The sequence below is a fragment of the Lissotriton vulgaris genome, chromosome 11 (assembly GCF_964263255.1).
Source record: "Lissotriton vulgaris chromosome 11, aLisVul1.2, whole genome shotgun sequence".
Lineage (NCBI taxonomy): Eukaryota > Metazoa > Chordata > Amphibia > Caudata > Salamandridae > Lissotriton > Lissotriton vulgaris.
The window spans coordinates 700297192-700316303 of record NC_141699.1 but is presented as its reverse complement, the minus strand read 5'-3'; the positions used below and the strand labels follow the sequence as shown (position 1 = coordinate 700316303).

Below are 19112 nucleotides of genomic sequence, written 5' to 3'. Positions count from 1 at the left end.
ATTTTTGAAGACTTTAAAAGCAGAGAGAGAGTGTGCGTTTGTGTCCGTGTGTTTGTAAATATTCCTGGTGAAAGCGAACAGGCACTTCACTATCCCCGACTGAAAGCACCTGTACCCAACTATTTGCCAGAAAATATATGTATTAGGGGGGTGCAACCCTTCCCCCTAGAACTCCCCCCCCCCCCCCGCCCCCTCCTCCCACAAAGCTACGCCCCGGAGGCCGAAGATGGGCAAGAGTGTGCTCTCTAGCTTGTGGCAGAAGCACCCTCGTGCACAGGGGAGTTCAGAGCACAGGATTACTCACAGTTAATTGTTTGGAAGGCGCAGAAAGGATCACGATGATTAGACAAAATCTTTACGGCCCTAACTGTCTTGTATAAATGATGCTTTCATTAAAAAGAGCCCTTTAAAGCACCCTTTTCTGCTGAGCCACACGCAGAAGCACCCCCTCAGGTAACTGGCTGGCTCTGTGCGTCTAGAAGCCGTTTTAGAGAGATGGATCACAGACACCCCGCGCCAGGCACTGCGCGCAGCTAAACTCCCACTCTTACTTTGCTCATCATTCACCTGCGTTAACTGCAGGTTCCGCTTTCCATCCTATAGCGACTTCGCTTCGAGCGTTTAAAGCAATTTAGGTGTAAGGGGAATTTAAAGCGACAGGCCAGGTGCCGCAGTAGCATCCTTTACACCCTCATTTCAGAAGGCAGCGATTACTGACGGGGCACTTTTAGGCCTTAGAAGAAGGAAGAATAGTGCTAGTTTTTTGGTCTCCAAGCTTAAGAAAGTTCCAGAACCATCATCAACTTTAATTTCTACATCTCCTTTTTCAACCGTAATGCCAGGAAGATTTCGTCTGTATCTTTGGCATTCTTGTGTGGTACGGTCATTTAGGCCCGGAGTAATTTGCGTACTTCCGGCATATCGGTTATATTTATAAGTGAAATTTCATGAAATTACACTACTTGGCGTAATTGTGTTTTGCTTGGGTAAATAAGTATCGCAGGAGCACCGAAACTGGGCAAATGGACGGAGTGCGAACAGTTCCAGTTAGCAGCAATAACGTTTTTGCACAATGTTATAAAATGTTTTTTTAGCAGAAGTCCTCACATTCAAAACCGACGCAAGGATGCATTTCACACAAAAACATAGCATAAAATATCAGTCAGTTAATAACTTTATTTCGGCCACTTGGGCCATAAAAGTACATCAAATATCAGTTGAGAGGTCGGTTTAATGGTCTGAAATTTCGCGTAATTACTCGCCGGGGAGCTACATGAATTTCGGAACACCAGCAGTAAATACATTAATTATCTATATACAGTAGCAAAGGTGACAAAAGAAGAATATCAAAGGAAATCTAAATCTATCAGTTCCTTTAAAAGTACAAATGAAGATAATATTCATGGTACTCGAGTTGATACAGATGAAAATATGCTTTGCACATGCATTATGCTGAAGAGGCCTGCACTGGGATATACAACGACTTAGCAAGGAGAGCTCCACTGATAGTCGGTCAGCAAAGATCACACAGTGTGCTAAACTTCACCCATTTAGAGAGAGCTGCTTCCAAAATGGGGAGCCTACCATGCTACTCTAAAAAACATTGGCCCAGCTTTCACTAATCTATAACACATTTCATGTTAGGTCTGCAAGATGGTGTACTGCAACCACTATCCTTCCTTGTTTCCCACTTGAAAGGCATTATAATCTCGGTCTTTGGCATGTTGTCTCACAGTAGCTTTTCTCTGCAGATATACAGGGTACTCTGGAGACTACACACATTCCGCCATCAAAGAAAATGTAGATTCTGGCTAAGGGTAGACTTTAGTTGGAACTTCCAAACAGCTGAGCCTGAACTTCTCATTTTAAGCAAGAGCCGCCTTTAACAGACTCACGCACTGTCAATGTCACACAGGGCTGGCCTAAACGTCAAATAAGGAGATGGTCAAAAGAGATTCTCAAAGCCATACGAGGACTGCTACACCTATGTGTGTTCACTATGATCCTAGCACTTCAGAAGGGTACTTTTCTGATGTCTTCTGTTCTCCCTGAAAATTATGGGTGAAAAGGATACAGCATTCACACCATGTCCTGTATTGTGTCTTTAACACATGTACAATGCAGCCCACAATGTTGTGAAACTTACACAACTGGTGTTTCACTGCTGCATGCACACCAGCCACCCAGGGCCAAGCCTAGAGACTATCAACCTAGGCCAGGCTGCCGCGGCGGCTGTGTTTTAGTGGGGGTAACGCTGGTTTTAGCGGTTTGGTCTCGGAATCGTCTTGGCCTTCTGGTCCTCCCTCCTGGGGTGCCACACCTTGTGGGGGGTGACCTGGCGCCCACCAGGGCCCCACATGGTTCCACGAGACCTTAGCATGTGCTATAGTTAACATTTCTACTGGGTTCGGTAGTGCAAATTTGTCTACCATCACACCTCTACTGAGCCCACAAAGCTCAACAAATATCCTAATGTCCATTGGCCCTTATGTGTCACTACAACCGGTGCAATCCGCTCCATGGGAGCTGCCACGGTCACACCCCATCTGTTGATTCTACATCAGAGACTCTACTCAGTTGCCTTTCAAGGCGTGGCTGTTACTCTGATGATTATGATCCTTTTTTTTGTTGCTATGTTGCAGTTTCCTTAATAAAAACAAATGTAGATTGTGAAAAAAAAATACACTAGCAATGCAATTTACCTTACAAGACAATAGTCACGCAAAATATTCACAAAGTTAAAAGAAACACAATCCAAACCTGCCACCACCTCATACACAGAGTAAAACAAATTGAATGATTTATCACCCAGTTACGGCTCACTAATGCGTTTATGAGAATGAATTAAGATACTCAACATGGGTTGCACTGGACAGTACAGAGGGAGCATGGTATCCGAATATACTCAATATCTCTCCCTTTTCAATACCTCTCTCAAAGAGCATACATACTTACATGAGCTCATAATTTCTACGAATCGTTTCTGGGATGTTAGGCTTTGTAACTCGGACAGCCTGGTGGAGAAAACAAAAAGAGGCAAGTGAATAATCATCAAGAGTTCAATTATGATTAGAAGTTAGGACTTCCTTGCAAATTATTAATATGAGTAGCAAACATTGTTCGCCATAAATAAAAGGTCATGCTTTACAAATATCAATACAATGACAAATTTTGTGAATAATAAATACATTAAACTTTCACTTCTCTCTTTTCGATTCCACAGTGTGCTTGAGCTTTATGGGATAACTTCAGGATACTGGGATATAGACATGCCGTTGAACTCTGGGACCTACTCGACTCAACCTCCCTAGACAACGCCTTCCTGACGGAGTCCTGGCTAAACCACGCACCCGACATAGCCATAGCCAGCGCCAGGACACCGATTGGTAACAGTGCGCTCTATAAATGTTATAAATAAATAAAATAAATAAATAAATAGCCGTCCCGGAAGGCTACAAGATCACCCGCAGGGACCGCACCAACGGAGCAGGAATCGGCATCATCAACAGGAACATTCTCAGAGTCTCGACCAACACCGACGACACCCTCAGCACCGCCGAACACCTGCACTTCCAGATCCACACTGACCTCAACAGCACCCTGAGAGGAACCCTCATCTACAGAACCCCCCGGACCCCGACCACAGTACAGCGACTCCATCGCCAACTTAGTCAGCACACACGCCCTCGCCTCCACGGACTACATCCTCCTCGGGGACCTGGACTTCCACCCGAGAACAACAACTACACGAACTCCACCATCCTGATCGAGAACCTAGCCAACCTCGGACTCAGACAACTCGTCACAACACCCACCCACTCCGCCAGTCCCACGCTTAGACCCATCTTCTCCGCAAGCCCCCACGTCTCCTTCAACCGCACCACCGAACTCCACTGGACAGACCATCGCTGCAACCACTTCATCTTCAAGAAACCCACCATGCACCACCGCACCCAAAAGATGCCTCGCCGCTGCTGGAGCAAAGTCACCGAAGACCAGCTAACCTCATCCAGAGCCCACCCGCTGACCCCACCAACCCAGACACCGCCGCCCGCAACCTCAGACAGTGGATCAACGACTCCGGCAACACCCTTGCCACGATCAAGAAACCCTCCAACAGTCACACCAACAAGAAAGCCAGCGAGATCACTGAAGACCTCCGGGCCTCCAAGCAAACCTGCCGAAAGCTGGAGAAGATCTGGCTCCGTGAACGAACACCAGACAGCCACGCAACCCACAAGAACGCCACCCGCAGACACTATCACCTCATCAGATCCGCCAAAAGGGCCTCTTTCAAAGACCGCCTAGACAACAACACACAACAGCAAAGAGCTCTTAAACATCGTGAAGGAACTCTCCAACCCCAGTTTCAACACCAACGACGTCCCACCCTTGCAAGCCCTGTGCAACTCGCTGGCCACCTTCTTCCACTGCAAGATCGCAGACATCCACGACAGCTTGAATGCCACGACCGCTCCGACAACCATTGAGAACTCCGCCCCCACAACCACCATCTGCATCAACCGCCTGCTCTCCTGAACCAACATCAACAACGGCGAAACCATCAAGATCATTAACACCATCCACTCCGGATCTCCGTCAGACCCATGCCCACACCACATCTTCAACAAAGCCAGAACAGCCATTGCACCCCATCTCCTGAAATTCATCAACACCTCCTTCGAGACAGCAACTTTCCCGGAGAGCTGGAAGCACGCCAAGATCAACGCCTTACTCAAGAAACCCAAGGCGGACCCCAAGGACCTCAAGAACTTCCGGCTCATCTCCCTGCTCCCAATCCCGGCAAAGGTCATCGAGAAGACCGTCAACGAACAACTGACCCGCTACCTCGAGGAGAACAACATCCTGGACCCTTCCCAGTCCGGGTTCTGCAGCAACCACAGCACCGAGACTGCCCTCATCACCACCACTGATGACATCAAGTCCCTGATGGACAATGGAGAAACAGCAGCAGTCATCCTCCTGGACCTGTCAGCCGCCTTCGACACCACACACTACGAATACGCCTCCACAATGCCGGGAACCAAGAGAAGGCCCTGAACTGGACCACCTCCTTCCTCTCCGGCAGAACAAAGAGCGTCCGCCTTCCCCCCCTTCCGCTCCGAAGCCACTGAGATGATCTGTGGCGTACCCTAGGGCTCATCCCTCAGCCCAAATCTGTTTAACATCTACATGGTACCGCTCGTCCACGTCGCCCATCGGCACAACCTCAAAATCATCTCCTATGCCAATGGCACCCAGCTGATACTCTCCCTCACCAAGGGCCCCCACACCGCCAAAACCAACCTTTAGGAAGGAATGAAGGCCGTCGCTCAATGGATGAGGAACAGCCGATTGAAGCTGAACTCGGACAAGACTGAGGTCCTCATCCTCGAATCCACCCCTTCGGCCTGGGACGTTTCCTGGTGGCCGACCGCACTGGGAACCGCCCCAACACCCACCAACCACGCACACAACCTAGGGGTCATCCTCGACTCCACCCTCTCCATGACTAAACAGGTCAACGCCGTCTCCTCCTCCTGCTTCAACACACTCCGCATGATCTACAAGTGGATCCCCACTGAAACGAGAAGAACGGTCTCCCAGGCCATCGTCAGCAGCATGTTGGACTACGGAAACCCCCTCTACGCAGGAGCCTTGGCCAAACTCCTGAGACAGCTCCAACGCATCCAGAACGCCTCTGCGCGCCTGATCCCCGACATCCCTCGCCGCAGCCACATCACACCCCACCTGAGAGACCTCCACTGGCTCCCGGTCATCAAGCGGATAACCTTTAAGCTCCTCACCCGAGGACAAAAGGCACTCCACAATGCCGGACCAACGCACCTCAACAGACGACTCAGCTTCTACACCCCCACCCGCCGGCTCCGCTCCGCCGACCTCGCCCTCACCACAGTCGCCTGCTTCCAAAGAGCGACCTCCGGCGGCAGATCGTTCTCCCGCTTCGCCACCAAGACCTGGAACACCCTCCCCTTCCACCTACGGCGGACCCAAGACCTGCTGACCTTCAGAAAACTCCTCAAGACCTGGCTTTTCGAGCAGTAGCAGCATTCCCCACCCCAGCGCCTTGAGACCCTCACGCGTGAGTAGTGCGCTTTACAAATGATATGATTGATTGATAACAAGTGTTTGGTCAGGTGTAGCCTGAAGGCCAAGGCTTGCTTTGAGGAAGCCACTCCCTCCTGTTTACTATGTGTTCTGCTGAAGTCTGAAATGGAGGTCCATGTTCTACTACATAGGAGAGAGAAGCATTTCAAAGGATGCAATCCACTCACAGGTTTGAGCTTACACTAACTAGCAATGAAGGATGAAGAATCGGAGAAGAAACTTCAGTCCCCTCTATGTCCATCTACTGGTCTGTGGTATGTGCCCTGTTGGCTTTCAAGCATTGCATTCTGCGTCTAAAACTTGGTTCAAATGACTAAGGCACAGTAAATGTCATATAGGTTGTGGGCATATAGATCTGAAAGAGGCTTGGTACTTTACTGAGAAGGGATTAGGAGGGAACATTTAAAGAGGCTAAATTATATCCTCCATAATTAAATTTGAATATAAAATGTGATGGGAGTTCTACAGCGAAGGTGTAACCTTTGTGTGCTTCATGAGAACAAATCTAAGTCTGAAGATGATGACCCTAGGGTAAGTAAAAAGCCGCCAGACCTTCAGTCATGTCATGTGACATGCTTCCTCATACAGTTTTTAGGTCTCGCCTGTCGATGCGCATGCGCATCGAGCAAGGCGAGAGTATTGCGAGTTATCCACTCTTTGGCAACACTGCAAGGAATCGTGGCGATTCCTTGCAGTGCCCGTGACTTTTAAGGTCAATGCGCATGCGCATTAAGCTTATGCGCATGCGCATTGACCTTAAAAGTCACGGGCGCGTGCACGTCCGTGTTTGTTTACCCGCTCCGCCCCCTCCCGCCGTGTCGCATTTCTCCTTCCCCTCCCCTCCGTCTTGTACTCACCCTCTCTCTCTCCCATCCTGGTATCTCTCTCTCACCCTTTCTCCTCCCACCCTGCCGTCTCCCTCACCCCCCTACCGTGTCGCATTTCTCCTCCCCCTCCCCTCTCTTCCTTCCGTCTAACTTCCTTCCGTGTAACAGTAAAAGTAAGGATTCTTACTAGTAAGTTTTACTTTGTCACGTATTCTCATGCTTGTGAACTACAATAATGGTGCTGTATGAACTGTTAAATAAATATCTAGATATCCAGATGCCAGCGTATTTCGGTTACTCTTTGTCCAGTAAGACTGAATTTTTCAAGATGTTGCAACATGCTATTTCACATGTCCTAGGCCACACCCATTATTCATGTGGGTCATTCCTTAAAGCAGGAAGTCATACTATTTATGCACCATTGAAGACATGAGTTACAGCACGTAATATTCGCCATCTTAAAATGTCCTCTATTTATATTCTGACGCACCCTCCAGGTAGCAAGCCGGCATTTTTTCCTGGTGAGGCGTCGTCGCACATAGCTGAGGAGTTACCTCTTGTCCAGTACCTGCAGCGTTTACCGAACAAGCCTGGACAGGTCTCGCCCTTTTACGCGGGCCCAGCCGTGAGTGTGCATAGATATCCGCATCAGCGCACTTATACTGTGGGAAAATGCCCCTGCTAATGAGATCTGTGTATAATCTGCCTGACTATATTCTTCCCGGGGTCCAGGACTCTTACTGGTGGAGAAGGGAGTAATAAAAAATCGACAAGCATAGCAGAAGTAAATGAAACATTTGCAAAGTGATTAAAATGAATACCTGTTTAAGTATTATGAAGTGTGCAGAGTTGAGGCTTAGCGTACTCACTGTGCACTATGCAAGTGGAGCTGCTAATGTACATTTGTTGCTATTATCAAACACAATATTTTATATGAGTTTAATGTGACAGGCCCTCGGGGTATATTATTTATTTTGCATGCAGGGCTCGGTGCTTTAGCGCCCCCCCCCACCCCCACCCCCACCCCCCCAACCCCCCTCTACTACATCTGGCTCCCGCCTGCGGCCCTCACACACGGAGCTCACCTTCAGATGTGGCGTAGTTGCCGGGAAGCGTGACTCAGATCTGCGATGAAGCCCCCATGACGTGGCGGCGCCAGGCAGAATCTTGGATGAGGGCTTCCCCTCTCCCCCGAGCCTCCGGGAGATCATATGCTCTACAGTGGCTGATTACAGGAAATCATTTCCCCGCCCAGCCTGCTCTTGATGGCCTGCAGCTTTGCCGTTTCTTGTGAAGTATTCCTGCGGTAAGTGCATGTCCAAGGCCTTTTTGAACCCCAGGGTTAATCGTGCAAGAGGTGCAGTGGCACTAACGTCCTTGAGGGTGAGGGGCTTGGTGCTCCCAAATTATGACTGTGTGTTTTTACCAACAGCAGTGCTTTAAGTAGGATGGAAAAGGAGTGGGGTCTCAAAGGGGCATGGCCGTGAAAACCTAGAAGTCCTGTAAAGGGGCGTGGCCTCTGGAACAAAGGATGTGACCTAATAGAGGGGACCAGGATCCCGTGCTGCCCAAATTCATAAACAGTTCTTTCACAAAATCATAAGCTGTAAACTCGACTTCTCAAGATCACGGAATGGTGGATCCTGATAACAAACTCTCTCTCCCTGTGCTTCTGTACTTTTGTTTGCACGGATTAATGGGACTTAACAATAGGATGCTCTATGAAATAATGGACGTTTACATGGACAGTTTAAACCCCCTATTGATTCAGTATGTGTGCTCACGACCCAACTTCTGCACCGTATGATACTTATTGTATAGTAAGCCGCAGCAGTACATTGTTTTGGATTACTAAAAAGCATTTTGATTTCGTAAACTTTGAACGTTAACTGGTAAGGATGTCTGGTAATTCACTCACTCTCACTCACTCTCACTCTCACTCACCCTCACTCACCCTCACTCACCCTCACCCTCACTCACCCTCACTCACCCTCACTCACCCTCACTCTCACTCACCCTCACTCACACTCACCCACCCTCACTCACCTTCACCCTCACTCACCCTCAACCCCTCACCCTCACTCACCCCCACTCACCCTCAACCCCTCACCCTCAACCCCTCACCCTCAACCCCTCACCCTCAACCCCTCACCCTCAACCCCTCACCCTCACTCACCCTCAACCCCTCACCCTCACTCACCCTCAACCCCTCACCCTCAATCCCTCACCCACACTCACCCCCACTCACCCTCACTCACACTCACACTCACCCACCCTCACTCACCCTCACTCACCCTCAACCCCTCACCCTCACCCACCCTCAACCCCTCACCCACCCTCAACCCCTCACCCTCACTCACCCTCAACCCCTCACTCACCCTCAACCCCTCACTCACCCTCACTCACCCTCAACCCCTCACTCACCCTCAACCCCTCACTCACCCTCACTCACCCTCAACCCCTCACCCTCACTCACCCTCAACCCCTCACCCTCAACCCCTCACCCTCAACCCCTCACTCACCCTCACTCACCCTCACCCTCAACCCCTCAGCCTCACCCTCACTCACCCTCAACCCCTCACCCTCACTCACCCTCAACCCCTCACCCTCACCCACCCTCAACCCCTCACCCACCCTCAACCCCTCACCCTCACTCACCCTCAACCCCTCACTCACCCTCAACCCCTCACTCACCCTCACTCACCCTCAACCCCTCACTCACCCTCAACCCCTCACTCACCCTCAACCCCTCACTCACCCTCACTCACCCTCACCCTCAACCCCTCAGCCTCACCCTCACTCACCCTCAACCCCTCACCCTCACTCACCCTCACTCACCCTCAACCTCATGCTAAAGATTTACAAAAAAACCCATAAACAATTCTAAAAGCACTAACTCTAATGCTGCGAGACCTATTGCATTTCTAATGCTTGTTTCTTATTACAAATGGATGCATGTGTCTATGGTATGTTCTGTGGGAGCTGGTGTGGGTCAAAGAGCTAGTGTGGGCCAAAGAGCTAGTGTGGGCCAAAGAGCTAGCGTGGGCCAAAGAGCTAGCGTGGGCCAAAGAGCTAGCGTGGGCCAAAGAGCTAGCGTGGACCAAAGAGCTAGCGTGGACCAAAGAGCTAGCGTGGGCCAAGTGCAGCTTCCCATCTTCCTTTGAACATGTCTTACTGAGCTAATGTCAACTCTTGTCTCCACTGCCATCTGTGTGGTCACTTGCACGTCCACATCTAGTTTTAGGGAGTCCCAGGACTAAACTACAATTGTGTAGGGGTAGGAAAAATAATGTATTCTCACCTACCCCATACTAGATCAAACACATGCCAATAAGGCTTGATTAGGACCGTTGCCTTATCTGCAGACATGTTTCCGGCTACACACATTGATTAATTAATGAGTGGAGGGGGTCCGAGCAAAACGATATTTGCATGCTTTAAATCTTTCAAGAAGGAGGTAAAAACAAAATATAGGTTTCTAAGCCCCACCCACGTTTTTTAGTAAGGGAGAAACACCCCTATGGCCAACTTGAGCAGCCAGAGAGCACACTATTGACATGAGCATCTAGCTGCAGTGAGATGAAGCGTGCCTTATGATGCGGTTGAGGGATTGATAGCCTTTTATTGACTGTAGGGCAGTAATGTATTAGAAGGCATAGAAGCATTCAAGTCAAGCACAAAAAGGCCATTCGTACAACAGAACTAAAGTTCCGCCAATACGGTCTCATTTTTGAGAAGGCAAAAATTAAGCCAACAATTTTCTTAAGCCTCTGCATTTCATAAATACCATTTAACGCTAACTCCCTTATTGATATAATAAGGATGGAAGTACTCACTTACGATATTGCATTTTTGTAACTATAAGCTTGGTCTGTAGTTACGGCATAGATTCTTCACTTTTTTGGAAACATGCTTAAAATGCACCTAAACTACAAAGCTTGGGTTAGGGAAAGAAAGAAAGTACTGCATTATTTCTGCCTGCGCTGCACCTGATCTGTGAGAGCAAAGCTTGCACTGCTGCTACACTTGCTGTATCTGTGTGCGAGGAAGGGCTGCATTTCTGAGGCCCGAGCTATTCCTCTTGTGGAAGAGGGAATCCTGCACTGCTGGCTCCAGGGATATACCTGCTCTCTCTAAGAGAATTATGCTCTACTTTTGCATGAGGCGTGCACGCTCTTTGACAGAATCCAACGTTGTTGCATTTGTGCTGTTGCGCAGAAGCTCAGGATGTGTGCAAGTGTGTTTTGCGAATATTTGGTTATGTCACCACTTTCTGGATTCTTCCGTTCTGTGGTCTTTTATTGGTAGATCATCTATATTTCCTTAAAATTCCACCCTCTTTCCCCATTACCTGTATGATGAGTCCAGGGGCCATTGAGGTCAGATCTTGCTGCAACGAAAACTTGAGATTTTCATCGATTTGATCTAAATGAAAACAGAATAAATTAGTGGTGGTGAAACATCGCTCTTCCTTCATGAAAAGTCCAATAAATACACCAAAGTCTTTTTTAGGTAATTAGGATAATAATTATATATTTTAATGTACATGTTCCCACCAAGATCTGTGGCATCGCTGATTTAACTGTATTTTTTCTGCATGAATGTAGATGCAGTCACAAAGAAGGACCACCATTTAACTACTACCATTAGGTTCCTCGTTTGATATGATTTTGAAGTTTGACATATAATCCTGAATAAAGATGAATTGCCTAAAAAAAAAAAACACTGGGAATTGAAGATCTGGGTACAACACAGCATGTAGATGGCTTGGCAATGCGGATTCGAGAGCTGAATATGTTAAGGAAACTCCATGGACCATACACTGCTTGGTAATTGTGTTACTAAGAAAATGAGTATATTGGGTTAACAATGTTGTGTGTACCTGCAGGAATGCTCTCGATATTAACGACTGATAGATACAATTTCAACTATAGAAACGTGCAGATGCACTGAACTGAAACCTGTTTTTCTACAATTGAAGACATAATTCCAACATACTAATGTAATAATGTAATGTAATGTAATATGGGAATAGCCTCTTGGACAGATCAGAGGTGTTTCCGCTAAATGTATATTACTTGTACACTTATTGAGAGCGAAATACTGAATTTTTAAAAAATCCCCGTTTTGTCCGTTTTTTTGCTGTATTATTTAGGCACTGTACCCTGCTTTTAAAAATCATTGTGACTGCATACCTGCACCCGTTTTTCGCCACATTACTGTGTTTAGAGCTGAGCTTTTCTATCAGGGAAGGGCACCACACTGCCTGAACGGCAGACATCTTTGGTGAGGGCAAGGATCCAAAGCAAGGATTGGCTGCTCTAGTCGTCAGAAGGACGCTAGAACAGTATTTAAGACAGGCAAATTAGGCGGCCAACTACTTGGGAATAGCCTCTTGGACAGATCAGAGGTGTTTCCGCTAAATGTATATTACTTGTACACTTATTGAGAGCGAAATACTGAATTTTAAAAAAATCCCCGTTTTGTCCGTTTTTTTGCTGTATTATTTAGGCACTGTACCCTGCTTTTAAAAATCATTGTGACTGCATACCTGCACCCGTTTTTCGCCACATTACTGTGTTTAGAGCTGAGCTTTTCTATCAGGGAAGGGCACCACACTGCCTGAACGGCAGACATCTTTGGTGAGGGCAAGGATCCAAAGCAAGGATTGGCTGCTCTAGTCGTCAGAAGGACGCTAGAACAGTATTTAAGACAGGCAAATTAGGCGGCCAACTACTTGGGAATAGCCTCTTGGACAGATCAGAGGTGTTTCCGCTAAATGTATATTACTTGTACACTTATTGAGAGCGAAATACTGAATTTTTAAAAAATCCCCGTTTTGTCCGTTTTTTTGCTGTATTATTTAGGCACTGTACCCTGCTTTTAAAAATCATTGTGACTGCATACCTGCACCCGTTTTTCGCCACATTACTGTGTTTAGAGCTGAGCTTTTCTATCAGGGAAGGGCACCACACTGCCTGAACGGCAGACATCTTTGGTGAGGGCAAGGATCCAAAGCAAGGATTGGCTGCTCTAGTCGTCAGAAGGACGCTAGAACAGTATTTAAGACAGCCATGCTGACGGGCGGCGGGCTCGCCGGAGCGTCGCCGGAGTCGCGCCAGAGTCCAGCCCGTCTGCGCCCGTCCGCGCACGGACGGGCTCGGGGGCAGGGACCTCTGGACTAATGCGCTCCTACACCTCGGAAGACCTACGTAATCTGGATAAGGGTGAGGCTTGCCTTGATAACAACACCCTGAAGATACTAAGAACACATGCTATCTACAAACCATTGAACATTATACATCAAGATGCATTCTCCACCCTGAAAATAGCATGTCTAAATACCAGATCACTCCACTGCCACCACGTCGAGGTCTATAACCTGTTGCAAAACAACGACACTGATATACTGACCTTAACAGAGACCTGGATGAGTGAGAGCTCAATGCCAGACATCCTGGCCGCCCTCCCCAGCGGCTATGATGCTTTATGGCAAAACCGCCCAGGAAACACACGGGGAGGAGGGGTAGCTGTGATTTTCAAAAAGATGCTGTCAGTAGAAATCCTACTATCAGAGACAGTCGACCTGGCTGATCTGCTTGGGGTGAAAGTCACAGTAAACAGCTCATGCTGGGTGGTGTTAGCGGTCTATCGCCCTCCCAACGCAACCCCAACCTTCCAGGACTTATTTGCCCCCATCATATCTGACCTTTGTACTCGCTACTCGAAAATCTTAGTTACAGGAGACTTCAACTTGCACTGGGATAAACCTCACTGGGACGCTCCTATGCGCCATTTGGACACTTTGATGTCAGCGCTAAACTTTAAACAGATCGTGAATGTCCCCACGCACACCAAAGGTCATACCCTTGACCTGGTATGGACTACAGACCCCTCACTAACGCTGAAAGAAGTTGCCCCATGTATGTGGTCTGATCACTACCTAATTTCCTGTGAGCTACGTTTTAAGGGCCAAATAATCAAACCAACATTGGAGGCTAGGAAAACCCGCAAATGGGCAGAGGTCGATTTGAGGACCCTGACCGAGGTATTCCTGCCCAGAGATTGCCCCCGAACTTAGATCATAGTCTAGATCAGCAATACGCGGATTTAACGCGTTCCCTGACACTAGCTATTGATCAGATAGCGCCAATAAAAATGAAGGCGCTAAAAGGCCCGGGTAAGGATGCCCCTTGGTTCACGCCAGCACTGAGGGACCATAAAAAGAAACTTAGAGCCCTAGAAAGAAGCTGGAGGAAAACTAAACTGGACTCAGCCAGGAACCTCTACCGTGCCTCCTTGAACGCATACAAAAAACACATCATCCTTGCCAAAGCCGAGTACTACGAATCCCGTCTAAGTAAGGCAGTCAACGTGCAGAAAGAGACTTTTAAGATCCTGTCGGAGTTGACCAAAAAACCAGACAGCGTTCAGTCTCCCATAAACTGCAATTGCTTTCAGGATTATTTCTTGGAGAAAGTAAGAACCATCATCCAGGACATAAAAAATGGGCCGCTTAATGGAATGGCTACACCTATAATCCCCCAAAATCAAACTGACTGTGCTATCACACTGTTTCCAGAGATTGACATCTTGAGCCTGCAGCAGTTGATGGCCAGAATCAAATCTGGATCTCCAGCGGACCCTTGTCCACCTAAAGTTTTTCAGGCAGCCCGTCCACTATTGGAGGAGCAAGTCATCCATCTCCTAAATAGATCCCTGGAATTAGCACAACTACCAGCAGCACTTAAGGAAGCGCGGGTAAGACCGCTGTTGAAAAAACCTGGCGCAGACCCCGCAATACTAAAAAACTATAGGCCGATCTCTCAGCTACCATTCCTCTCTAAAGTACTGGAGCAACATGTATTAAAATCTTTGTCCATGTACTTGGAGTCCCACTCCCTGCTTCACGAACGACAAGCAGGGTTCCGAGCACACCACAGCACCGAGTTGGTGATGCTCTCGGTGCTGGATGAATTGAGAGGCTTGGCTGACGGTAAAAAACCGAGCGCCCTGATTTTATTAGACCTTTCAGCGGCGTTCGATACCGTCAGTCATGCGCTGCTACTGGAAAGGCTGAGTGACTTTGGCATCAAAGGCCGGGCTTTCGAGTGGTTGCAGTCCTTTCTGTCAGGAAGGACACAAAGAATACAACTCGGAGAAGAAATCTCCGCAGTGGGAGAAATAGAATGTGGGGTACCTCAGGGCTCGGCCCTATCCCCACTGCTGTTTAACCTATATCTGCAGCCTCTGATTGCCTCCCTGGCGAGTATGGGCTGCACAGTATATAACTACGCAGACGACACGCAGCTGCTGAGTGTTGACAATACAAACACCGCCCAACTCCACACTCAGAATATCTTGAGACACACGGTCCAGTGGATGACAGGAAACCTCCTAAAAATCAATCCAGACAAGACTGAGGTCTTGGTTATTTCATCTACCACCTCACCATGGTGTGACCTCTACTGGCCCGCAGAGTTAGGTCCAGCCCCAAAACCCAGTTTGAACGTGAAGAGCCTGGGGATCAAACTGGATTGTGACCTCTCTATGGTCAGCCAAATCTCTTCAGTGGTGGGCAGCTGTACTAATATCATCCGACAGCTATGGAAATTAGTGCCTATCATTTCCCAATCTATGCTACGTTCCATCGTCGCAGCTACTGTGATTTCACGCATAGATTATGGAAATGCCCTCTACCTTGGCCTACCAAAAACCTTGATAAATAGGCTACAGGTGGTGATGAATGATGCCGCTCGTCTTATCTTCAGACAGCCAAGACACACTAAAGCATCCCCCCTGCTACAAAGCCTCCACTGGCTCCCTATTAAGGAGCGCGTGGAATTAAAAAATCTGTGCATCGCCCAAAAAGCCATCTATGGCATGGCACCTGCTTACATCAAAGATCGCCTGGCAATGTATAGCCCAAAGAGAGCTCTTAGGTCCTCAGACTCTCAGCTATTAGTCTGCCCTCGGTACAAACTTGTCACCAAGGGCGGTAGAGCCTTTTCGGTGCTGGTTCCGCATTTATGGAACACACTACCTGAGCCACTACGAAAGGAAGGAAACCTACGTTTCAGAAAGGGGCTGAAAACGCTGTTGTTCAGGAGAGCCCTGTGAGCCACGTAGGCTAGTGGATGCCCTCTGTACTGTCAAAGTTGTTGTTTACCATCGATTCCCAAGCGCTTAGAGGCCTGTAGGTGATTGAGCGCGCTACAAATCAAAAATAACAATAACAATAACAATATGCTGTTTTGTAGCGCGTTCAATTACTACCGGAGTATCCTGGCGCGGAAGACCGCTGGGGAACCCGTCCTGGCTTTCCCTGTGAGATGGTCCCTTTCTGGGTATCTCCAAGGTGAAACCAGGCATCCCCGGCGTCTGTGGGGGGCCGTTGTAGAGATGAGGCAAGCTTAATGCCCAGAGTTGCCGAGTGTGATCCCTGGTTAGAGTAGGCACCGAGGCGAGAATTATCGAGTACGTTGACCCTGGATCTTTGTTGAAGTGTAAAATGACATGCAATAAGCGTACATGTTTATTACAAGTCCTTTTCATACAAAAGTCTCGAGGATCCCAGTGAACGTTCATTTTTAAAAGTTCCTTAAGAGATGATGATTTTTTAATTGTTGCACCAGGCACGAAAAAGCAGACACAACGCTCCCTTATGTGCTGTCCCTAACAATTCATTAACATGTTTAACACTTTGCGTTTGTGACCCATTCCAATATGTCAGAGATATGTAAAAACTCAAAATGGTAACTTAAAGATCACAGAAGAAGGGATGCAGTTTATTCAGTGCCTAAACTCCCCAACTTTGTGCATTTGGATTAAAATGTTGTCCTCTATGCTTTAAAATTAATGAAGATGTATGCTAATTTATCATGACTTACTTTCGCTTTTGGCACAAATTAGTTTTATTTTACAATAACAAATTTCCTTTTTAAAAGGTATATAAATAGTTGACACTACAATTGAGATTTTTTTGGATAATTAACCATGTTTCTCTGTATCTGTCCGCTATGGCTTTTTTGAGGAGACAACTGTTTAGTAAAGACTAAGTTTTATTTATGATTCATGTTTGTATGTTGTAGGTATATTTTTATGCATCCTTTTATGGTCATTAATTTGACCGAATAAAGAATTTTGATTGATTGAGCACGTAAAGATGAAAACATCAAATTACAAATTTTGTGTACAATAAACGAACAGAATTATTGACTCAGTAGTGCAGACATGCCAAGAAGTAAATTATTTTAAATAAAATAGCATTAATAAATGACATTAAACAAAGAGGGTAAACATGTTGTTCAGCCATATAGTAACAATACATTTGATCTGCTAAAATATTCGTATGGATATGCTGCACCAGAAAACAGACCCATCTGGACACCCAAAGGTTCAATACAGATGGCAGCCAGTTGATTCCCTTTTGCAACAATGGGATATAAAGTTGAAAATCAGACACTATAAAAGAGCAGACCAAGTAAGGAAAATGACAAAGAGGCTAACATGCAAAAAGCTAACGAAATGTGAAAAAATGCTAGCTGTAAGCTCGCTTTAGTTGAGGAAACGCCAATAAAATAAAAACAAATATGAATACATTCAGAAAATGTAAATAAAAATGATCTAAGCCCAGGAGCCCCAAGTATCACGAGGCTACACACACATTTTCTGAGCTCATCATGGAATTGGTTGACTGCTCTGTATGTTTTCAAGTTAAATATCTACAACAAACACGTCAGAATTTTAGATTACCCTAATCGATGAAAATATACATCAATTTATGCTGTTTTGCAAAAGGCATGCACCAAAAGAGAACTTGGGTTATACCACAATGACAAGCAAAGATGGAGCACTCAGGCAGACTATTACGAATGAATGAATGAATGAGGTCCATAGCTAAGCAAACACATACACATGATGGGGCGGAGATATGTTTCTACATTCACAACCAGAAATCAGATTCCAGAAAGAAGCTGGAGCACAATGAAACAGATCACATGGGCTTGAATTGCAAGAAGAGCCACGCAAATAGCCCAGTGATGGAACTGGCTTACCGAATAGCTCAATGTAGACCTCTTGAAGGGTGTGGACGCTGCAGAACTGATTCAGCTCGTGGTGCACTTTGTTGAAAATCAGGGCTTTGTCGTAATCGGCAGTAAAATTCTTGACAATATCGTAGACTGAGGACAAGAAAGACAGTGGTTAATTTGTCGCGGTGGTTGCTGTTGGTGGGCACTGCCACTCAATGTTGGAGACCAGTATCCATTTTTCATGATCAGACTTTGATCCATTAAAAAGAGTGGAGGAATAGAAAGATAAGAAAAAGTGATTACAGAGGAAGGAACGATAAACAGGAACATACAAGAAAGAGATAAACAGAAGAAGTATAGGAAGTGTAAGGTGAAGGAAGAAAATAGCAGGAAGGAGAATCAAAACATGGTAAGCTTGCTCCCCCTCCCACTCCACCCCTCAGCATTCAGCTAAGTCGACAGCTGGCTACTAAGAAAAATTCTGGGTCCCTGCACATTTATTTTTCCTTTTCAGGTCTTGCCTAAGACAGCACATTTCCAGTCTTTTACAAGACCTTTTGTGTTCTAACAATGTGCTTAGAGACCGCCTATAGCTTACCATTTGTTAGCTTCATTGTCACTCATTTGGTTGTTTATCTGCCAGCTGCTGTAGGCTTCTTGCTCTTCATGTGTTAGCCCCTCCCCTGGAGCATGGACGCATTTGTTGCTTCATTCCGCTGCTCATTTTTTGGCTCTACTTTTTTCTTTGTGTTTAAGCAGTCTAAGAGTGCTGCATTTTTCATTCAACTATCTGCCTCTAACTTCTCACCCCTGAGTTTGAGCCGCCGACCCTCTGTGGTCTGTCTCCATGTCCCCCAGCATCTCCCTCCTACCTTTCACTGCATGTCTACTTTCCCCAACACCTCTCACCCACGGTCCATTGACTATGTGCTTGCTCTCAGCTTGTCCCAATCCGTCCCACCCACCCTATGCTGTCTGTGTTACCCTGTTCGCCCTTCCTCTGCTGTGCGTGTTGCTCCCCCACCTACCCTCTCACGGTTCTCTTTGTTGGTAGAATATTGTCAGTGTTGTTTCCTCACCTGCTCTCACTCCGTTGTCAGTGTTGTCTCCCCCCACCCTGCCT

At 47.0% G+C, this 19112-nt stretch overlaps 1 protein-coding gene across 1 annotated transcript in view; it reads right to left on the bottom strand.

Annotated features, from left to right (window-relative positions):
* Positions 1-19112, bottom strand: part of LOC147683344 (erlin-2-B-like) — a 332794-nt gene that overhangs the window by 150153 nt on the left and 163529 nt on the right. Inside the window, exons 6-8 of the mRNA XM_086943779.1 lie at positions 18014-18139; positions 11308-11381; positions 2956-3014 (exon numbers count right to left, since the gene is read on the bottom strand). Of these exons, the coding sequence (XP_086799905.1) occupies positions 2956-3014; positions 11308-11381; positions 18014-18139 (259 nt within the window). The remainder of the gene's footprint in view (positions 1-2955; positions 3015-11307; positions 11382-18013; positions 18140-19112) is intronic.